The following is a 24,744-nucleotide window of genomic DNA, read 5'->3' on the forward strand; positions in this document are numbered from 1 at the left end:
TCAACAGTTTTATCCCTGATTCAGACGTGCTTAAGTCTGCTTAAGGCTGTTAATCTATACAGTACTTCAGACTCCACCTCACCCCCTAGCACTTCCCTCTCCCTGGACCCCTTCTTGCCACCTTCTCTTTCAATTGATGCTATTAACTGACCAATATAATGGCTACTGTGCAGACACTCGTTCTCATGTCTTTTGTTTCTTAGATCTGTTTTTCTCGACCGTGATACTTAGATAGCATGTTATTTAGGCAAATGCTATGTTCATTGTTTAAGGCCTTTGCAGACAGGGTGCGATTAGTCAATCAGTTTTTACCGAATGCGAAAGACGCACAAATCGAACTGGGTTCGATTGGGAAAAAAACGCATCGCCGCATCGCATCGCCGCACGGCAAATTCGGAGCCGGTGTGCATGAGGTCATTGAGAACCATGTGTTCATTAAAAAAATGATATTGTCCGTTTTTTCGTGCGAAAAATCGCACCCTGTCTGCAAAGGCCTTTACCTGGTATCTTAGAGTTTCAATGTACAGAATGCTATTTAGATTTTATTAATTTTTTAAGTTTCTTGAAGGAACCACACTGTTCTCTCTGCGTTCTATTAATGTGATTATTGACCTTGTTTATTGTTAGTCACTCTGGGTAAGAGCGTCTGCAAAATGCCTAAAATGCAATTGCACATTACAGTTCAACTCTGTCAGGCTGTGGAATGTGCCATACATTATGTGCCTGTGGGCATGTAAGGCAAGGTACAGGTCACTCACAGTGAAACGCTGAGGGCTGGACGGCTGGAAGAGCTGAAAGAGCTGCACGGCCAGGTTGACGTAGGCGGAGCGGTAGGAGGCCATCTTCCTGTGGCCCTGCACCAGCTTGTAGAGCTCCAGGCACATCAGACCAGCTACCGCCGCCGTCGTGGTCGCTATGGCCGGGATGATCCTGCCCGCAATGCGCTTACTCTGTGGACGAGAGACGGGGAGATGGTGGCTTAAAAAAAGCTGCATTGCTTGTTTATACACTTAAACCCTCTAGACTTTAGTAAACTGGACCTAAGTTGGCTCTGTACTTGGACCTCTTTTTTTTCCCGTCACGTTGTGAGCTTGTAGATCTGCTAATGTTCTCACCAGAATATGGATGCTGGGGTTCAAGTGGTCGTGGTAAATCTTTGAATGATACAGTGTTAAATAGACTCTGGCTTTAGAGTGTTTGTAACAGGGGTCTCCCCGTATCTCCAGCTCTTTAAGCTGGCTCCAGACCAATCCAAATCGGCCCGACTTTGGGCCGATTTGGCTTCGGGAAGCGTCGGCCAGTCGGTTAGGGGTCCGTCGGGGGGTCCGTCGGGACCTTTTCGGCCGACCCAGAGCCGACCGAACATGTTCAGCTTTTTAGCCGACTGGTAGCGCAGTGGCAGTGACAACAAAGGGCTGTCGGTGTTGCCAGATTATGTGAGAGAAACAAGCGACCATGTCTATGAAAACCTACATTCACTGTTTCTCGTTGTTGCTCCCAGAGAGAGAGAGATTGATTGATTTGACCTACTTTTGCGCTGTGGTGATGTAATTTATTGGGAGCAGGTGTGTAAATTACAGCGGTGGAAAAAGTACTCAAATGTTTTACTTAAGTAAAAGTATCAATACCGCAATGTAGAAGTACTCTGTTACAAGTAAAAGTCCTCAATGCAAAATTTACTTGAGTAAAAGAACAAAAGTATTAGTATCAAAATGTACTAAAAGTAAAAGTACTAATGTTTGAAAATAGCAGATCTACAAGCTCACAACGCGATGCGACGCGTTGTGAGCTTGTAGATCTGCTATTTTCAAATAGGCTAGGCATAAAATAGAGCTAAAGTGGTTAATGTATGTTTCATAATATCATAATTTATATCTGCAAAGTAACTAGTAACTAAAGTTTTAAAATAATTGTAGTGGAGTAAAAGTACAATATTTGCCTCTGAGATGTAGTGGAGTAGAAGTAAAAGTATTGGCAATTGGAAATACTCAAGTAAAGTACAAATACCTCAACATTGTACTTAAGTACAGTACTTAAGTAAATGTACTTAGTTACTTTACACCACTGGTAAATTAGTTTTCAAAAATGTTGTGTACATGTCAGCAGTGGTGGAAAAAGTACTCAAATGTTTTACTTGAGTAAAAGTATCAATGCGCGATTTTCCTGTCAATACGTTTTTTTTTAGACACCAGTCCCCTGTTCATTTGTCAACAATGTGACAGTTTTAGTCCGTTTTTTGGTGTGCAACACAACCCTCGTTTAAGTGAATTGCTTTCACCTGCTGCTGCTGTGCGGAGTGTGCATGCTGTGCGGAGTGTGCATGCGCTACAGGGCATATCTCCGCCAAGCCAGGGTGAGCTACCCAGGCTCATGAAATTCATATTCAGGCATAGTAGCCAATTAGAATGAAATCTGCAAAAACGGACTCATATACTGATACAGAACCATATATTGGCTATATATTATGGCTGTCGGGTGGAAATCTTGTATGTTCCTTTTTTATTATTATTTAAAAACAATTTAAAATCGTGAAAATAGCCAATCTACAAGCTGTAATTATTAATAATTAAGAAATACTATATTTTAAAGAGTGAAAAATCAACTAAAGTCATTATTAGTGCAAGTTCATTCACATTTCATTTGAATGAAAATAACTTGTGGGTAAAATACATTCTGTGAATCTAATGTGATTAATGTGACTGACCCCTACTTCAGTCAGTGAAGTCCAGGGCTGAATGTGACATATTGAGACCTATATAACTAAATATTGGTCATTTGCCAACACATTATTTTGTGAAATAAATGGGTTATATTTCACAGATAGTTATACTATTCTTATAATATATTAAAATACAATCATCCTTAACCTTCAAGTTAAATGCATTATTTTCGTGGACTTAAAAATCATTTTTGGACTTAAAAATATTTATTATTTCTTTGGATGGCCTTCCTGCCCTGGCATTTGGCCTTTGTGCCCTCCAAAAAATTACAACACCAAAGGCCAAGTGGCCTTGCCCCTAAAATGACGAAATTCCAGGCTTGAATGCAATAGTACTCTGAGTCTGTTACAAGTAAAAGTCCGGAATTCAACATTTACTTGAGTAACATTACTAAAGTATTGGTATAAAAATGTACTTAAAGTACCAAAAGTAAAAGTACAAAAATGTTTGAAAATAGCAGATCTACAAGCTCAGAACGCGTGCATCGCAACACATTGTGAGCTTGTAGATCTGCTATTTTCAAATAGCTTATATGTATAAAATAGGGCTAAAGTGGTTAATGTATGTTTCATAATGATTTATATCTGCAAAGTAACTAGTAACTAAACATTTAAAATAATTGTTGTGGAGTACAAGTATAGACAATTGGAAATACTCCAGTAAAGTAAAAGTACCTCAAAATTGTACTTAAGTACAGTACTTAAGTAAATGTACTAGTTACTTTACACCACTGCACATCAGTGAAGAAAAAACGCTGGGAACATCCCTAAGTGGCTTTGCAGGGAAACAAGCCCAAAGTCGCTTATAATAAGCAGAGCTGGCAACGCTGGCAGGCTAAAAGTCAAATTAGCACATGAATGGCCAGTCGGCCGACAGACTTAAATGGTAACTTTTGCCAACCGAATACCAGTCTGTTGCAGTCTGGAGTAGTCTGCAATAGTCTGGACGAGTCTGTTTGGTGCGGAGTTGCCTTTAGTAAACACTAAACAGAAAATACAATTTCAGGTTCGGGATACCAATTTCATCCAATCAGGAAAGAGAACTCTCCCTTGTTGACACTACAGAATAAACAAGGGCATTGGAACACTATAGAATTGAAGCTGATAAATGTTTTCATTTTTTAACCACTTACAGGCAGCACCTTTAAATGGGAAGCAAGGCCACATTTAGACATCTGCCTTTTTTTTTATTGATTGAAAACTTTATTAGAAGTTTACATTTGAAAGTAGAGCCTTTCGACGGTGTTGCTCGCTGAAACCCAGTTATTTTTCGGCGAGAGACACCGTCGTACGACAAAGTCTAAATTAGGGTGAAGTCATCAACAAAACAAGATCCAACACGCACAGCATCTCAGTACCATTACACAGGAGGAACCCCCATTGTGTCCCCAACCAACGTCACCCCACCCCCAACCCCTCCATCTGCCTAGCAGTGTGTGTGTGTGTGTGTGTGTGTGTGTGTGTGTGTGTGTGTGTGTGTGTGTGTGTGTGTGTGTGTGTGTGTGTGTGTGTGTGTGTGTGTGTGTGTGTGTGTGTGTGTGTGTGTGTGTGTGTGTGTGTGTGTGTGTGTGTGTGCAGTGCTGCTGCTGGTGGCTCAGGTGTCACCTCTGGGGCGACAGGTAAAGTGCTGTGATTAGTTCTGCCTCAGGAAACAAAAGGTGAGGAGGGTTTAGGAGGCTGTCACCACCGGGGCTTCAGGGCAGGTGTGTGCACAAGGCAAGCTAATCCAAAACACTAGCCTGGGGGAGGACGGTATAGTATAGGGGAGGTGAGGAGGTGACTTGCCCTTTGCACCAAAGGGCAGGTCAAAAAAGGCACACCTTTATTCATAGCGAACATAGACATTTATATAACATTTTAATGAAAACATTTAAGTTTGAAACTGTAACTCGACATGCCCGAAAATAGGGGCGCCAGGTTTAAAGCGGTATATATACAGTATGTGTGTATAGAATTTGGGAAATGAGTGTGCACAAAGTACTGATACAGTAAATAAGAAAGAAATAATTGATAACTTTTTGTGTAGATGTATAAACATTATTGCAATACTAATGTGTGGTTGTCACCAGCCATGTCATGGTGATTTTTTTACTGGCAGGACAGTAGTTTGATGACGTCACGCGCACGGCACGCGCACACCGCGCACATTTTATTTTACCTTAAATTAGGAAACATGTTTGTATAGGAAATGTTTTTTAGCTTAGTTTTAGTCTTTTTAAACTAATACAAATTCAAGGAATGCCATGAATTATAGAGCTGAAACTAAAAGTTTGCTTTGAACGATTATCTTTCTCTTCTTCGACGGTGGCTGAGGCATTGCTGCGTGCAGATAGGATACTGGCAGCAGCGGCTACTGAAGCCAACATGCTGTGTTGCTTACCGTGTAGCGGCTACACGGTAAGCAACACAGCAATGTATCCTCAGATTCCTCACTCCTCGCATCTATAGGCTACACTGTAGCCTATAGATGCGAGGAGTGAGGAATCTGAGGATACATTTTCACACTCACTAGTAAACCTGTTATGCAAAGTAGCCATTTGGGTACTTGGCTCGTGAATCTATGGGGTGGGGGGGGGTGGTGCACGTTCTAGCGTGCACGTGCGTGCACTGTACCGTGCCGTACCCTTGCGTGTGAAAATATTACTGCCCACACGCCGTCCTACTCCGTGTGGCCTCCATAACACCACTGGTTGTCACAAAATCCCAACGCACACCTGGACTTGTCTCACGGCACACCAGTGTTCCTTGGCACATGTAGTCTACATGTAGCCTTTCACTAGACTAGATTCTACGATTCACATTAGATTATAAGCATCATGATATGAATGTTTGACTATATGGTGTCAATCAGCTGCAGGGATGTCAGTTCTCTGCTCTCAGATGCATAATGTTAAGCATAATGATAAACATAATAATCATGTTAAACATAAACGTCTAACCTGGAGACGATCAGCTGCAGGGATGTCGTAGTTCTCCGCTCTCAGGTTAGAAACAGCAACAATGTAATCCATGTGGAAGTTTGAGTCATCATCCTGTAGCAAATACAATAATAAACATACAGTACATTACTTATTATTATGTCATATTCCAAACCCATTAGATTATGAGATAATCGTGTGTGCAAAGTTGACATTTTGGCCTGAAAGTGGCACTAGAGGAAAGGTCACAGTGTCACCAAAATCAGCATGGTTCATCCTCTGTGGAGGTTAACAGGAAGAGTGGGCACTAAGGAAGAGTGGGCACCTCGATGTAAAATTGGCTATTTTTTACAAAATGTTAAAAGAAAATAATATAAACATGATTATAACATGATACAATTGCTACAAATTGCAACAAAACCAGTATATCCAATCATTTTGGGCATAGACAAAAAGTTGAAGGGTACATTTTAATGAATGAATGAATTGACTCACTCACTCACTCACTCACTCACTCACTCACTCATTCATTGTGTCATTTCTCACACAAAACCAAGCTCTATGATGTGATACTCCGCCTGCCCGCTCTGAGCTTTGAAGCCTTTGTCGGCCGTGTCACATTAATGACTCTAAAATACGCGACCTGCCCACCCCCGAAAATGTGATGTGTGCCGTGATGGACAGGTGGCCAGTGAGGTCATGCTGCAGGTACCGCCACTTTACAAAGGCCCAATGTGGCGACATACAGGACAGTCACACCAGGCTAGCTGTAGGGCTCTGTGAGGTAAGCTCCAACACCGGCAACCTGATGCCTGAGCGGAATCCTCCTACACACATTCCGCTCCGTCCATCCATACACACACACACACACACACAGACACACCGGGAGCCACAGGTATACAGGCAGTGATGAGCGGAACGAGAAGGGGTGGGATGGCACGCGGGGGTGGCACTTTAGGGGTCTCATTCTTATCATGGGTGATATCTGATATGTATACGTGACTTACCTCATCCACCTTCATCACTTGCCTACCCCCCCACTGGGGCCTGCGCGCTCACTCTTGACTCATCGACAAAAGGGGGGTGAACCCCCCTAGGCTGATTTTGCTGTTTGTTTTCCAGTTCATATTAAAAACTACAGCAGGCTAAAAAACAGGTCTTCAACAGGGGGTCCGGGACCCCTAGGGGGTCCTCAGAGTTACTACAGGGGGTCCGCCAAATCTTTGTGTGATATGATTCTTTTTTTACCTTAACCACTTGAACCCTAGCATCCCTTTTTCTGAGGAGAACTTTAGCCAAAAACAGCAGATCTACAAGCTTGTAGATCTGCTATTTTGGGCAAAGAGGTATAGGTGTAGAGGGAAAAAAGAGCAGACCAAGTAAACAAAAAAAGTTTAATCTAAAACACAATTCTATACAATATAGAGGGGTCCGTGCTTTATCTCTCATCTATACGATATGTAGTGGGGGTCCCTGCTTCATCTCTCATATATACAATATGTAGTGGGGGTCCCTGCTTCATCTCTCTCTCAGCTAGGGGGTCCTTGGCCTGAAAACGTTGAAGACCCCTGTTATAGTTAGTATACCGTGAGGTATGCGACACAGCTGATTTAGGTGTGTCTAATGTGCATTGTCAATGTGCATTGACAATACTGGCTGACTGTCTGTCTATGCTTGCACATTGGCTCTGGGCAAACGTAAATCTAACACACCCCGTTATTAACTGTATTAGCTGTGTTGCTTACGAGCCTCAGCCTGCCATATTTCCAATCAGCTGAACTGGAAAACAAACAACAAAATCAGCGTATGGTTTCATGCCACTTGATCCACAATCTCACAACAACACATGGCATCGTTACATCGTTGTGAGCTCGTAGTAGATCAGCTATTTTTGCTACTTGGTAAAATGTTGAAACTAGATTTTTTGTTTGTTTTTGTTGTTTTTTGTAATGACATGCCCAATATATAGGGGACACCAGGTTGAAAGTGATGTAATGTCCAAAGAGAGGGTGCTAAATAGTTGAGAGGGGGAGGGCAGGGGAGTGTGCCTGCACAGACAATGGAGGTGTTACATTATGGAGGGCCATCAGGCCTTCGGGGCTCCGAGCGTGCCACTTCAAAGGCCCCTGGGTTGACGTAGTCGAGGACAGTGTGCAAAAAGACACAGGGACAATCAAGGGAGGGGGGGGGGGGGGTTAGTGAAACTGCATTTCACACTAAACTGAAATGAGCTAATTCCACTTGAACCCTATACATCCCCATTATGGGGAAAACTTTAGGTGAAAATAGCAGATCTACAAGTAGATCACCGGTTTTTGTCTAAGATATTTGGTATATAGGGAAACACTATACTAATACCTAGTATAGAGCCCTGGGGGACACCGGTCAACTAAGTATATAGGGTTGTAAGTGGATAATAATCATCTTTATTTTCAAGATCATGTGTCAATTTGGGCCCAAGGCATCCAAAGACATGCTCTGGGGACAGACTGTTGGAAGCTGGAACACATCATTTTCAAATGTTTCCGCCTAACAGTGTGTAGAAAATAACGTGGTAATTAATTACCAAATACGATACAGTCACTTCTGTCTTCTCATCTGCTTTTGATGTTAGAGTTGACTATTTAACATAAAGACACCCCTCTATCTCGATTAAATTCTGTTCAATGGGGCATTATTGGCATGGAAAACATACGTTTACAATGCCAAGGCAAATGTGAAATAAAAACAAACATTTTGAAATATAATTAAAAAACTATTAAAATATAGGCAAATAGTGTGTCACATTGCAACTTTGCAACCAAATATACTATGTAGAAAAAAGAAAACCTGAAAACAGCACCCCCCCCCACAAAAAAAACAACTAAACTAAACAACAACAAGAATTGTGCATTTGATGTCCTTTTCCTGACACAACAGCTCACACATCTTGCTTCTGTATTTGCACTTGCACATTGCTGTACTTCACCCAGCAGCAGTGGTGTAAAGTAACTAAGTACATTTACTCAAGTACTGTACTTAAGTACAATTTTGAGGTACTTTGACTTTACTGGAGTATTTCCAATTGTCTATACTTTTACTTCTACTCCACTACATCTCGGAGGCAAATATTGTACTTTTACTCCACTACAATTATTTGAAAACTTTAGTTACTTACTTTGCAGATATAAATTATGACATTATAAAACATACATTAACCACTTTAGCCTTATTTTATAACTAGGCTATTTGAAAATAGCCGATCTACAAGCTCACAACGTGTCGCATCGCACACGTTGTGAGCTTGTAGATCTGCTATTTTCAAACATTTTAGTACTTTTACTTTTGGTACTTTAAGTACATTTTGATACCAATACTTTTGTACTTTTACTCAAGTACATTTTGAATTCCGGATTTGCACTTGTAACAGAGTACTTCTACATTCCAGTACTGATACTTTTACAGTGAAAACTACCGGTATTCAACTATTCAACTATATAACTATTGTCAGCTATTAAAAACAAATGTAAAACATTTGAGTACTTTTTCCATCACTGCCCAGCAGATATGGGAATTTTTCCTTATTAGTCATGTTTTCAAACGGTCTTGTGTGTTTCTGATGTATTGGTACAGTGGGCACGTGGTTAGAAAGTACAGCTCTGTTTCCAAGTCATCTGTGTGCTGCGGTTTGACAGTCTGTCTTCCATAAGCCAGGTTTGCCTGTGACGGCCTCTCTCAAAGGGGAGGCTGTCTCCTTCTCTCTCTTTCTCTCTTATGTAAATACGACACATTGAACACAAGCGTTGGTGGTATAGTGGTGAGCATAGCTGCCTTCCAAGCAGTTGACCCGGGTTCGATTCCCGGCCAACGCAATTCCTTTTCTAGTACCTTAAACATGAAAGGCCTACTAGGAAGAACCATGTGTAAAGAGAAATGCATAGCATTGCAACTGTGTATGCAAAATATAGGACACAAAAAAAAGTTTTTTCTTCTGCTGTTAGAAAAAAATATATATATAGTGAACGGAAATGATGACGAACAGATGACAGATTCCTGTCTCAATGTTTGCGAGGTGGAGTTACAGAGTCTGTAGCATTCAATGAATGGTAGAAGAGTTGCCTGGCTTGACCGAGCAAGGACATACCAACAATATACAAGGCTCCTCAGTGTCTATCAAAAAACCCTAGTGGTCTTAAGTCCACACTGGTCACTGTTCACCAGTGCACTTTTTTAAGATTCTCTCCCCATGTGGCATTGCAATAGACAGACACACATAAGATGACTTTGTTTCATTAAGTCTGCTGGAGGGGCCCCGCATAGATTTGGGTCACCGGGGACCAAAAGATGAAGGAAACATTTTGAGGACACCCACAGATCCGCCCATGGATGCCTTCTAAGGCTCTGTCACCTCTGTGTATGTGTGTCCCGTAAACCTGTGCAGTGTGCAGAAGAGCTTTACCTTCTCAAAGTCGACGGGGTGCATCTGCATGGCTAAGCTGTCCACAGGCAAAGAGGACAACTGTTCTTTCAGCTCCTCTAGTCGGGCCTTTCCTGGGGGTCAGAGAGACAGTCAAAGGAGGACACACACACACAGGCAGACACAGCTAGATAGTTGAAAGCAACAACATGGTTACCGTTACATTTAGGGGTGTAATCAGTCAAATGGAGTTAATCGATTCTAAAAAAAGATATTGCTAATCGAAATACCGAGATCTACAAGCTCACAAGACGTTGATTGGTATTTTCTGTATTTTTTGCGTGATATCAATGTACAACAAAGTATAAAACAGGGCTTAAGTAGTTAATCGACTAGATGTTCTGTATTTAGCCTTGAAAGGAAAGGAAGGAACTCTCTCAATTTAGTCAATTATTAAAAAAGGTTGATATATTTAAAAAATATTATCCAAAAAATCCGCTTCTTGATTATTTGATTAATCAGAAAAGTAATCGATAGAATAATCGCTAAGTAAATAATCAATAGTTCCAGCTCTAGTTCTATTACTCACCAGCATCATCACTTCCTTTCTTCTTCTCGTCCTCCATCTCCTCGTCCGTTACATGGATCTTCACAGAGGACGTTGGTGTGAAATGAGGAACGCGGACACTCTCCAGGACTCCTCTGGTGACCACATGGTCTCTGGTCCCCCCCGCGATCCCGTACATTTGACCATATAGGTTTGCTGCTGCCGTCACATAATCCATATGGGTAGTCTACAAACAAATGGCAACACAACATCAATAATTGCAGTATTCACTCCACAATATTATTAACAGAAACCCCAGACCAGAGCAAATATTACATTACATTACATTACAGTCATTTAGCAGACACTTTTATCCAAAGCGACTTACAATAAGTGCATTCAACATAGGTAGGCAAGAACAAGTGCCTTCTCTTCTAAAACAAGCAACTAAGAGTATACCTAGCGCTAAGGTAAAAGTACAATATATCAGCTACCTACTTTGTTAAACAGATGAGACAAATAGGAAAATCAAAGAGCAAGAGCTAAAACAAATAAGTGTATCTAATAAACAAGATCCAGATATTAAATTGAACTACACATTGGAACGGCCATTACCTCCTAAATTATCCTAACACAAACAGATGTTGAAAGTTTTAACATAAGATGTATGTGGAATAACTTCATTGCGTCAAGTTAAAACTACTTAAGTGCTATTTTATACTTCAGCTACATAATAAAATGAAGAAAAGTGTTGTTATGGTGAACCATAACTATATATCTCTGCTGTCCGGCAGAAACCAGCTAACTCCAAAATGTAAATTTTTCAGGAAATGACAAAAACAAAACAAAAAGTGGAGTTAGGAGGTTTTGTTCATCATTGATAAGAACGACTGAATGAGGTCAAAAGGGGGTGGAGCCTGGAGTCAGCAAAACCAGCTAACTCCACCCCCCTTTGGTGGAGTTGGCTGGTTTAGCAGAAAGTTTGAGGATCAAATGGAGTTAGCTGCTTTTGTCAGAAACGCTTTTTAATACTTTTCATTGGTTCAATATTTTTTTAATCAGCACACAGATAGCACTGATTTGTGGGAAAAAAATGCAAAAGCGGAAAAATGGAGTTAGCTGGTTTCTGCCAGACAGCAACAAATATTATAGAAAGCAATACTCTCTTTCATTTGAAAGTGCCAAAGCATCATGTCAGATTCACGGTAACATGTCGCCCCAGATTCACAGGGTGACTGGGTAGATTTATGGCAGGTATTAAAGGGCTGTCAAAAGGCTGTGAATGGTGTTTGAAGCTGCTGTGCTGCACTCAGCCTGTAGAGAACTACATTCCTGGTTCCTGCCCTTTGTTCCTTCAGCATTGTCTGTGAGAGACATGAGGATACTGTAAGTGACCCAGACAGAAGGGGGGGGAGCAGAAAACACAAGAGAGGAGAGATGGACATGTGGAGGAAGTAAAGAGAGGCAAGATGATGAACTCTGGTGGAAGTCCATATTATGCAAATCGTGGCAGTCTCTCCATGAACCCAATAGGCTCTCTATGCACTGCAGCCACACCGGAAATAAATTGGGGCCTCTTCCTTACTTCCTTCACAGGTGTTTCCAATGATTCTAATGAAGGCTCTGTTCCATTTTGTGTAGCAGTGGTTCTCAAACTTTTTAATTTCAAGGACCCCCATAACTCTGAGAGTGTGCAATTGCACACTCTCAGAGTTACACACCTGTAAGGGGCCATTTGGAACCCCCTCAAGGAACCATGAGGGTCCCTGGACCCCACTTTGAGAGTGTTTCCAGTGAGCCAACATGCACAATATCAGCACCCTGACATGAACACAACCTTACTTAAAGAAATTGGGCCGCTTCCTTACTTCCTTCACAGGTCTTACCAATCTTATATATATACTACTATAATTGACAAAAGCTCTGAAGTTCGTCCGGGATTCGCAAGCACAAGATCACTCCACATGCCTCCAAGACCTGTCACAGACTGTTGATCAGAGCTCTGGCTATTATTTAGGCATCTTACCCCACCTCGATCAGTGATCAGACTCTCGGCTTGATTGATTTTCTGATTTGCCTATCAGACCCTCAGCCTGATCTGGCAGCTTGCCATAGCAACCAGATACAGGAAGTTTGACCTCTTTTGACCTCAAGAAAGGCTTTCTATTTGACAGCAGGTGGGTCGTGAGGTTGGGACTAGTTATACTAATTAAGGCTCTGTTCCATTCAGAGTCAGGGTGCTGACATTGTGCATGTTGGCTCACTGGAAACGCTCTGCTACACCAGTGGGTCTCAAAGTGTGGTCCAGGTACCCTCATAGTTACTTGAGGGGGTTCCAAATGGCCCCTTACGGGTGTGTGTACAATTTGGTTCCATTTGTACACCTTGAAATTAAAAAGTTTGAGAACCACTGTGCCACACTTAAAGGGGTACTTCACTCTCGGGCCGGGGACACATTTAAAAAAAATATTAAAAATAAATGAAAAAAGTTATGGAAAATTCATGGCCCCCTCACACATTAGTAGGACACTGCGTGTCGTGAGGGGGCCATGAATTTTCCATAACTTTTTTAATTTATTTTTAATATTTTTTTTAAATGTGTCCCCGGCCCGAGAGTGAAGTACCCCTTTAATGGAACTACAGCGCCTTCATTGGTATCATTGTTAAGACCTGTAATTAAGGAAGAGGTCCAATTTCTTTTGAATATAGCTGCTGGGCAGAGCCTATTTGTATTATCTCACATTAAAAAGGTGACGTTTTTCGGTCATAAAGACCTCCGTCATACATTTGAGCTTTTTACGGCAATACTTGTTCCTGCATGGTTATTTGAGCACACTTTTTGGTAGGTCTAAGCCTTAGACCTACCAAAAAGTAGGTCCTTAGACTCTAAGGAGAGCATACTGAGGACAGACGGACACAACAGAAGAAGAGATCGCTGTTTCTCAACGTCTGGTCCAGGGACCACCAGGGGTACCAAATGGACACTTATTGATCTGTAACTCTGGGAGTGTACAAATGGTTCCATTTGTGGTACCAAGGAACCAATTTGTACCATTTGTACAAATGGTTCCATTTGTGCACTGCCATTGATAGGTCATAATACACAACTTCTTCCATGTTCACAGCCGTATACCTTTCTGGGGGACCTTTGATGACGTTTATTGCTATGGAGATCACAAGTTCCACAACCAACACATACGGAACGAACGCGTCACGGAGGCTCACATGGATGGATGACTTCCTGTTTCCTGTGTTTGTCATATGCCTAGGGTCTGCACTGTGACAGAGGATGTTCTGTGTTTGACATACAGTATGCCTATGGCCTATTGTGAAGTGTGTGTGTGTGTGTGTGTGTGTGTGTGTGTGTGTGTGTGTGTGTGTGTGTGTGTGTGTGTGTGTGTGTGTGTGTGTGTGTGTGTGTGTGTGTGTGTGTGTGCCGTTCACGCCAAGCACTGCAACGATAACTATATTGTTTACCATTGTCGTCTTTGTCATAGTTGTGGTGTGGACTTTGCCATCCACTTGAGTGAGAACGATTTTTCCAATGATATCTTTATTTATAGTAAGCCTTGCCGAGCCATGTGCCCCATAGGGCAGGAGCCTATCTCCTGTTTCTGTACCGTGAGGCGGCTTGATGTATTAAGTATATCCCCAATCGAGGTAACCCTTGATGCTGAGTGACAAGCAAAGGCATTGGGTCCCATGCATTTTTTAAGTGTATGACGCAGCCCCTGAAACCCTGAACTACCACTCTTAGGGCAGACCCTCTAACCAGAAGGCCACTGAGCTGGTTCAGTTATAGTTATAGTTGTAGTTGGGTGTGAATGGCCCATTACTTATGTTTATTATCATGTCAGTAGCTCTGCTGTAAAGGCGCCCCAGGGGATAGCTGAGAAAAGTGCCATTCACGCCCAGCACTCTATAACTATAAAGATATAGTTTTAAAAATGGTTAAACTCAAGTGGGTGGCACAATCCACACCACAACTATAACAAAGACAATGGCGAACAAATACAGTTATAGTTATAGTGCTTGGTATGAACAGCCCTTAAGAACACATACCACATAATCCAATACAATCCAATCAAATCCACTTTATTTATAGAGCACATTTAAAACAACAGTGTTGAACCAAAGTGCTGTACACTCAGTAACAAAAAAAACCCTCAAATATACAAGAACAAAACAATACACAATAAACAGGACAACATACAGTATAGACATAAATAAGGCTATAGTCTTTCTCGCAGCTTGTACCCGCGGTTGGAATCCGACCCGAAGAACTTTTATTCACATCATCCCCCCTCTCTCTCACTCCTTTCCTGTCTCTCTTCACTGTCCTATATCTGAATAAAGCATAAAATAACCCAAACAATTGGAATCGTGTAGATCTCATTATCCACATGCGCTGCTCCAATATGGTTCTCAGACTTCATGTGCCCAGCCTGTCATGTCAGTCATCTACGATATATCTCTGTCGTATGACTCCAAATATGAGCTAGGAAAGGATTCAGCCCGATCCGAGCCCTATTGACTTCTATTATAAAATTGAAGTTAAATATTTGAAAAAGTATAAATGTGTCCAGCAGTTTGCAAGATTAGCTCCGGAGACACACAGCCAACCAGCCAGTCAGCCAGACAGACAGACAGACAGACAGACAGACAGACAGACAGACAGACAGACAGACAGACAGACAGACAGGCAGACAGACAGACAGACAGACAGACAGACAGACAGACAGACAGACAGACAGACAGACAGACATCGTAAAAAGCTCTGCTTTGAATCTATGCGTGAATTTGTACAAAAAAGTAGTTGGGTACATAGTACTAGTGCGATGGCGGGTAAAGGTGGTGAATGTGGCATATTATTTTCTCATTCACTTTGCCTGTTGTCACAGCATTGACAAGAATCCAAAAAACAGCAGCCAGCATGAGGAATACCAACTAGCACTGGTGGACAAAGTACTCAACCCCAGTCAAATATTGCTCAACTAAAAGTTAAGGTTGCTCAGTCAAATTTGTAGATGGGTTACTGGAGTACTTGCTTTTAAATATACTTAAGTATTAAAAAGTACAAATTACCAAGTACATTTTCTTTGTAACATCTCTATGCATTGCTGTCTTCCCCCAAATTTTCATAACATCAGTAATTAATTTATAATGCATTTTTGTACTTTTGAGTCCCGGGAGTCAAAAGTACAATATTTGTCTTTGAAATGTAGAGGAGTGAAAGCTCAGAAAAACACAAATACTCAAGTAAAGTACAGATACTCAAAACATTTACTTAAGTACAGACTACTCAAGTAAATGTACTTAGTAACTGCCCACCACTGACTAACAGGTTGAGACGATGACAGAATGCGAACCAGACCTCCTTGTCAGCTGTTCCCATTGACTGTTTCAAGGGCCTCACCAGGTAGGCTCCGCACAGGGAACACTGAATTATCTGATTGAACAAAAGGCTGTGTAAAACTCACATTGTCAGGGTCAAAGGTCAGCGGGTGAGGACATCTCTTGGTTCCAGACCAGAAGGGCAGACCAGAGCTCGTCAGCTGAGGAGAAGCAGATAGGAAAGAATGCCTTATCAACCGCTGACAACGATTACAAGATGCATTCCAAAACAACACACATGCATTCCAAAACAACACACAGACACAGACACAGACACACACACACACACACACACACACACACACACACACACACACACACACACACACACACACACACACACACAGTGTCGAAATCTCATGTAATGCAATCTTGGCTTAAACACTATTACACAAAAACTTAATTAAACAATACTTAAATACTTAATTGACCAGGTCCTCCAAAGGGTCTAAACTTTTCCCCTCTAAACCAAATGTCTGCCCAAAATTAGCCCGTCTATCAATCAGGAGAGTGAACTCATGCATCCATTTACAGATTGAACAAGTGAAATTGGAAGTGATGACACAAAAACAATTAGCAGACAAAATGGGTATTGGAAGACTAAGCTGATATGGGTAGAGAGAACCCTATTACCGAACAAACACTCTACAGCAATGATTACTATCAGAATATAGAAAAAAATTACTTAGTTTTAACCAAAAAATAACACCTTTAAGTAGCCAGAAAATTATATCCAAACAAGGTATTTTTTGCTGATATAAACACTTGTCAGTGGTCTTGTATAAGGAACTTATGGCATTATAATGGGCCATGATTTAACACTTAATAACCCCATAACAAATACCTGCCCTAGCAGGAGTCCTCCAGCATTCCCATGGGACAGACAGACTAATATTGTTATCAGGTGTGTGTTCTCCACACAGTTTGTGGGCCTGATAAAGACGAGGAACAAAAGCGGCTCAGAGCTTTGATGTGACCAACTGGTCCATATGTTGGACTAGAGGAGAGAGGCTGCTTGCTGAGCCACGTCTGTCTCTGTTAAAACGCTGCCTTCACAGCAGTGCCGAGTGCGTCTGTCTTTCTGTTAACGTTGTCTTCCCAGTAGGGGGGCTTTCTGTGGCATCAAAAGGCTATCTGCAGCATTAGCCCTTTCAACAACAAAGAAGCACTTCTGTTGTCTTGTTGTCTTGTTAGGCTGAGTGACCCTGGCACGTTGTAAGGGAGACGACGGATAATAAATCACTCTCTGAATGGCAGAAATAGACCTCAGTGCTCGCCAGTGGTGTAAAGTAACTAAGTACATTTACTCAAGTACTGTACTCAAGTACAATACTTGAGGTACTTTTACTTTAATGGAGTATTTCCAATTGTCTATACTTTTACGTCTACTCCGCTACATCTCAGAGGCAAACTGTACTTTTACTCCACAACAATGATTTGAAAACTTTAGTTACTAGTTACTTTGCAGATATAAATTATTATATTTGAAAATAGCAGATCTACAAGCTCACAACGTGTCGCGATGCTATTTTCAAACATTTTAGAGCTTTTACTTTTGGTACTTTAAGTACATTTTGATACCAATACTTTTGTACTAAATAAAATTTTGAATTCCGGACTTTTACTTGTAACAAGAGTACTTCGACATTGCAGTATTGATACTTTTACTTAAGTAAAACATTTCAGTACTTTTTCCACCACTGGTGCTCATTGTGAATGGCTAAGATGGGTTTTTAATCAAAAATGTAAATGTTTTTGTAGACCTTTTTAATCCTGCGGGGGACATTAGGTTTCAGCTTCACTCAGCTGATGGCTGCTCAGATGGTTATAATGAGCGCTTGGGGGGGGGGGCAGCAGATAAGGGTTAAGTGTCTTGCTCAGGGACACATTTATTACTGAGTGGGCCGGGAGGCGTACCGGTGACCTGCTGATTTCCAGACAGCCTGTCGGAGCACTGAGTTATGATGCAATACGTTTTGCAGTTACTTAACCTCTGCCTTCCACTGTGACATTTATTCACTTATTATCATTTCATGACCAGATGTAAAGGTACTTCTACACTACAGTATATACGTATTCTTTACCTGAACTCAGTCTCAACAACACAGCGTGTCAGTAACGCCAGTTTTTTTTGCGATTCATAAGATCACATGTGGTTTATCAGTGGTGGAAAGTACATTTACTTAAGTACTGTACTTAAGTACAATTGTAAAGTATTTTTACTTGAGTATTTCCAATTTCCAATACTTTTACTTTTACTCCACTACATCTCAGAGGCAAATATTGTACTTTTACTCCACAAAAATTATTTGAAAACTTTAGTTAGTTACTTTGCAGATATAAATTATTACATTATAAAACATACATTAACCACTTCTATCTACAGGCTCACAACGTGTCACATCGCGACGCGTTGTGAGCTTGTAGATCTGGTATTTTCAAACATTTTAGTACTTCTACTTTTGGTACTTTAAGTACATTTTGATGCCAATACTTTTGTACTTTTACTCAAGTAAGTTTTGAATTCTGGACTTATACTTGTAACAGAGTATTTCTATATTGCAGTATTGGTACTTTTACTTAAGTAAAGAATTTGAGTACTTTTTCCAACACTGCAGTTTATCAATCAACTCTATCATACACAATACACATGGGTCGTCATGTTCAAGCACAATGTCTCAAGCGAAGCCACCAGCCATTAAAGCAGTTGTTCTCAAACATTTTCATGTCAAAGACCCTCAAACTGATTATGCATTTCGACCCCCATCTGAAAGAGTTTGTGCCATTACGCTTTTCAACATTTGAAAAAAACTATAATAGCTGATCTAACTCACAATGCAGCTTTTAGATGGAATATTTTTAGAATAACCATAAAATAAAATCGTGTTTTAATCTTGAAACTGTTGCTCATTTTGGTGGGGACCCCCTGGAATCCACTCAAGGACCCCTGGGGGTTCCTGGACCCCACTTTGAGAACCTGTTTATTAAAGTTACTTATCTGTCAAACCCAACACGCGTGGTCATTGTGTAACAGGTGATGTATTTGTGATATTTATCGTACTTCCTCAGGTTGCTTTGTGGTTAAAAGCGGTTGCACTAGTTTTAGGTGGACAACAACAAAACCTCAACTGACTTGACCCACATTCCATGAGAAAGAGAACTACGCAGGAGCAAAAAGCAGGAACTTAAAAAGTAGAACTGCTAGATATGTGTGTTAACGGTTATGTCTTTGGTTGATGGCAGTAATGGAACCACTGTGACATTTAGGAATATGTGTGTATATTACAGAACCAGAGATGTACCATGATGTGGGCATGACTCATGTCCCTGACAACATGAACATAATAAAGGGTATTTACTGATCACCTGAGGGAAATACTGTAGAAATAATCTGTTACAGGTAGAAGTCCGGAATTCAAAATTTACCTGAGTAAAAGTACAAAAGTATTGGTATCAAAATGTACTTTAAGTACCAACAGAAAAAGTACTCATTATGCTGAATATCCCATTTCACGTTTTCAAATGTATAAAACTCTTTTGAAAATAGCAGATCTACAAGCTCAAAATGCATCGCATCCCAACACATTGTGTTGTGAATGTACATAGGGCTGAAGTGGTTAATGTATGTTTTGTAATAATAATCTAAATCTACAAAGTAACTAACTAAAGTTTTCATATAATTGTAGCAGAGTAAAATTACAATATTTGCCTCTGAGATGTAGTTGAGTAGAAGTAAAAGTATTGAAAACTCCAAAGTTAAAATACCTAAAAATTGTACTTAAAGGTTTAATGACATTCACTTTTACACCACATTCAAAGTCTTTGTCCTGGTCCTTCAAAAGTGTACAAAAAGTTTTAAGTGAAAATTCCATTCCAGTGATCCATGGCAGGTGTTTTTCTCTCACATTTCTAAAGCCTTTTCAACTGCAATGAAAAAAGAAATCTTTGCCTGCGGGTGTCGCTGGTGAGGGATTTTGCCTGTCAATCATCGCCTCTGCTCCGCCCCCCCCAAAGGAAAGGATAGGGGAGGGGAGGGGCGAGGAGGAGAGTGGGCGGGATTAATCGACTGTGACCTCACTGTCGAAGGGCCAAGCTCAGATTACTTTTCAGCCTAATTATTCAGAAAACCCCAGACCACAGAAAATCCACTGAATGTTCTAAGTTCAGTTTTTTTGGGTGTAATTGAGGTCATAAAACCCCAAATAAAACATTGAAAATAAAAAAAAGTGAAAATGAATGTCATGATACCTTTAAGTACAGTACTTGATAATTACTTTACACCACTGGGCGAAAAACATTATATTTTCTTTAAAGTTGTACAATGCAAATTCACAACTAACGATTTTTAGCAACCTCTGCTGGTCACTACCGTCACTGCATACAATTTCCTTAGTCCTCGATTACCCAGAATTCCATTCGTTTTCACCGGAAGCCGGAAGCGTTTCAAAAAGCGATCTTTTAATTGTTTTATACTATCTACGGATCGTTTCTCTTAGCCAGTGGAGCATTAGTTACCATGAGCTGTGCTTTCTTTTTCTGTTCTTTTTCGATCTTCCAATCCTACATTATCTTAAAATCAGCGTGAGGTTCCTTTTTGTCAATAGCGCGGTAGTTCCTGGCCAAACAGGAAACCGTTGCGGTAGTTCCTGAGGACGTCGGCCACGACGTCATGACGTTGGCCAGGAACGTCATTTTCCCGGGAAAGTCCCCCCCGTACACGTTCAATAGAAAATATATAAATAAAAGGCTTCCGGGGGTGAAATTCACGGAGTGGGTGTTGTGAAACTTTTGCCACTCGCAAAAGATATACAATTTAACTTTAGTTTTGTTGAAAACGTTACCTAGTATTACTTTAAAAAACAACGAATAACCTACAAGCTTGAAGATGGTTACAATTACGATAACACACAGCATTACAATAACGCTAAGGATTTTACAGTGTAGGGTTTGGAAATGACACAAATGTGTGTTTTACCTATCATAATTTGATTGCAAAGTTGCAATGTAACACAGTTCTTGATTCTAGCTCATTGTTTGTATTTTAAATTGCCTCCATCGTTTTTATGTGTGATTTGTATGCATGTGTATGCATTTGCAGTACTTGTTTTTGTTACTGTTTTATTACTGCTTGTTTTTGTCTACAGCCCTTTGGGACATGTTTTGTGATATTGGGCTATAATAAAATGTGACTTGGCTACATGTTTAAGGTAGCCTAAGCCTACTAATACATATTTTGCAATGGCCTGGAATCAAACCCCGGTCTGCTTGGAAGGCACCACTATACCACCAACGCTTGCAAAATAGAGAATTGGCTATTTTCCCTATTATCGTGCGACACTGTTAGCTGTACTGTACTGTAAGATAAAGTGGTTAAAGGTGCCGTGCCATAAGTGATTTTTTTAATACATTTTTTTTGTTAAAATACTTGTTAAATAGCTCTATATTCCCGAGTGTTTGTTAAGCCACCCCTCATAAATAATTAGAAATCTATTCCCAAGTAGACCGACATGAAGCAAATCTAGTTCATTTCACTCATCCAAACCTTACTAACAGTGTTGGTTTAAACAGGATATGAATGGAATGGAATGGGTCTCATCAGTCAGAGGAATTTCTATTAGCTGTCATCTAGCAGGGATATCATCACCAGGCTAGACAGGCCCAGCCGCTGGCCTGGGACCGGGGTTAGCGGGGCTCTGTTTGGGTTGTCAGTAATCCTTCCTCCCTGGTCCCCTCAGGTGTGACACCATACAACTTGTGACATCACCCTGTCTGCATGCCTCACCAGCTTATGAAAACTAATATACACACCACAATGAACACATTTTGAAATGGGAACCAAAGTCATTACAGAGTGACGGGTGACACTAGTGTTGTCGTACCCAATATATCAATCAATGGCTAATAATCACATTTAAACCTGCATAATGATGATATTGTGGCGTGTTATATATTATCTCGTAATAAAGACTTTAGTGCGGTGAAGTTACCGACAAAACAGGGTCCCTGTCTTTCCATTGGTGTTTCTCATAAATTCAACTTGCAGGGATTGGTTAAAGCTGCGATCCATAACTTTCATGTCCTACCAGGGATTCAAACCGGAGTTGCCTGGCCTGCGTGAGTGAGCTAATATGGAACACTTGCTTGCTCATGGGAGAATTTTTACCTTCAGGCAGTACCACTTGTCAACCAGTAGTGGTCCTACCAGAGACCACAGGATCTAAATGTCTCAATAGAGGAGCAGGGAGACCATCTATAACCACCACAGTTGTGTTAATCAGGGTTTCTCAAAGTGGGGTGCCGTGACGCAAGTCCAGGGGTGCCGCAGAATACTTTGATAATATATGGAATGTTTCTTCCAGTTAAGGGGAGTTTTTCGTCGCCACCATCGCATAAATGCTTGCTCAGGGTGGGACAATGTCAGGTCTCTGCTCTATATGTAAAGTGTCTTGAGACAACTTCTTGTGATTTAGTACTAAAATAAAATTGAATGAATTGTTTTCATCAGTGTGAAGGTACCTGTCCTGGAGGAAAACAGTGCAACAGTTGTGTGATGTCGTCGTTGTAGAGGGTCTCCCACTGGCGGCGGGCCCACGCTACGCAGTCCTCCCAGCGGGCTGGGCGACTCTTCAGGCTGCCCCACACCCCTTCCAGGACCTCCAGGGCTTCAGCCTCTCCAAGGCTCAGTGTCCGCTCCAAGAACCCTGCAGAGCTCCTGAACAACACAGCACAGCACATAGCATTAGCACTCTGTAGAGTGTAGATAAACAAAAGCTGCAACCAACACACTCTCACTCTCAGGTAGCACTTTTAACGAGTTGGGCCAAAATGACCCAGTGTTGCATGCACGACATATGAGTGTTGGTGGTATAGTGGTGAGCATAGCTGCCTTCCAAGCAGTTGACCCGGATTCGATTCCCGGCCAAAGCACATTCTTTAGTAGTACCCGAAACATATAGCACTACTACAATAAACTCACTTTACTATTAGTTAGGGAATTTTAGCAATATGTGTGGACCATCTGTGAAAAAATTTACTACCAATAGCTTTCTTCACCAATGTGTTCTTATAGGTGTCTAGAATCACCTCTCAATTAATGTAAACCCAAATCCTCGTGGAAAATCCTGGAGAGCCAATCAAAGTTAAGGAGCCCGGAGGGCTTGGGTGAAAAATATTTAAGTCTAAAATGAACTTGTGAGGTGTCTAACTAGTGGTTTTCAGGGGTGCTGAATCCATTCCAACCATTATTTTTGAGTAAAAATGTCTCCCTGGCCATCTAATATTGGTATATTGGTTATTGTTAGTGTATAATCAGTGTATAATCAATGGTAGGGGATTGGGGTGTTGTTGAATTGATTCTATTCTGAAAAATAAAATAAGAAAATATTGCTAAACACTTGATAAGAGTGTACACGGGATACACTGTCTTTATGTGGGGAAGGAGCGGGAGTGTTGCATCCTGGCAAATATGTCTGGACGATTTTAAGGTACGGTAGTTTATCTACCTTTTGGCATTTATTTTCCTCTGCTGGCAAAACTTTTGATTACTGTGAATTTAGATGTCAATTTTCTCTAGCCTATTGCTTACATTGAACAACCATTAGTTAAACAATCATGACACTTGTCTTTTAGTAGACAACATGGAAGAGGATTCTGTAGCTTGTGGCTTAAGGTGCTTCATCTGTGGTGGTCCTGAGACTGAGATTCAAAAGCTCTCAAAAGTCACCCAAAAAGGCTATGCACAGATTTTGTCTTATTCTGAGAGTGTGGATGATGCAGCATTAATCAGAAGACTTCATGAGGACTGGAAAAACTGAGATGACCCCAAACTAAGATACCATTTGGAATGCAAAACCGAGCTATACAGTCGTGCAAGAAGTATATCCACTGGATATTGTACGTTTTTTTTTATTGTGATGAAAGTTGCCACTTGCAGATTTCAATCCTATTCTATGTTGTGAGTGACATCATAATTTAATAAAAACTTTAAACATAATCTATTCTTTAGAGCAAGATGAGCAAGACCAACGGCCAGACAGGAAGAAAAGACGCAGGGCATTGTCTGGGTCAAGTAGTTCAAGTGCTAGCTGGCACACTTGATCTACCATAATTGCATCCTTTGCAATGAAGGTATCAATGTTGGCACATTGAAAAGAAACCCTGGTAAGTCTTTTGTATGTAAGATTCAAATGAATTCTGATAATTGTTTTTCTTGCTCCTCATTGTAGGCTTCCACTCAAAGTCAAATAATTTAATCATGCACATACTGTATGTGGCTACCTTTTATCCAGACAGAGCTTGGCAGTTGTATCGTGCACCTGATAATGTCTACCAGGACCGACTGAAAAGGAGTTTGATGCAGAGAGCAAAGCGACGAGGTGATGACTGGGGACTTGAAGTCGCTGGTCGCCTGGTGGCAGAAGAGGCAGTATATCATATTCGATGCAGAAGAGACTTTGAGAACCCTGTTACAAAGTCTGAAGTAACATTATATGGATACACAATACAGCTGTACAATACAACTCACATTTCTTATCCTGAGGGAAGAAATATAATTTTTAATAGTGAAACTTTTGACTTCAAAATAATTTATTCTGCAAGATTGATATGGGTCCAGGAATGAGGTGGACTAATAAAGGATAAGAAATGTGAGTTGTATTGTACAGCTGTATTGTGTATCCATATAATGTTACCTCAGACTTTGTAACAGGGTTCTCAAAGTCTCTTCTTCATCGGATATGATACTCCCTCTTCTGCCACCAAATCTATAATA

The 24,744-nt window shown here is 40.9% G+C and overlaps 1 protein-coding gene across 2 annotated transcripts in view; it reads right to left on the minus strand.

The window, feature by feature from the left end:
* Positions 1-24,744, minus strand: part of uba7 (ubiquitin-like modifier activating enzyme 7) — a 135,327-nt gene that overhangs the window by 57,802 nt on the left and 52,781 nt on the right. For both annotated transcript variants that reach the window (XM_080424409.1, XM_080424408.1), the window contains exons 16-21: positions 22,491-22,686; positions 16,061-16,135; positions 10,623-10,827; positions 10,076-10,167; positions 5,659-5,751; positions 759-950 (exon numbers count right to left, since the gene is read on the minus strand). In XM_080424409.1, the coding sequence (XP_080280535.1) occupies positions 759-950; positions 5,659-5,751; positions 10,076-10,167; positions 10,623-10,827; positions 16,061-16,135; positions 22,491-22,686 (853 nt within the window). The remainder of the gene's footprint in view (positions 1-758; positions 951-5,658; positions 5,752-10,075; positions 10,168-10,622; positions 10,828-16,060; positions 16,136-22,490; positions 22,687-24,744) is intronic.

This window comes from Gymnoscopelus braueri (assembly GCF_963280865.1).
Source record: "Gymnoscopelus braueri genome assembly, chromosome: 3".
NCBI classification, from domain to species: Eukaryota; Metazoa; Chordata; class Actinopteri; order Myctophiformes; family Myctophidae; genus Gymnoscopelus; species Gymnoscopelus braueri.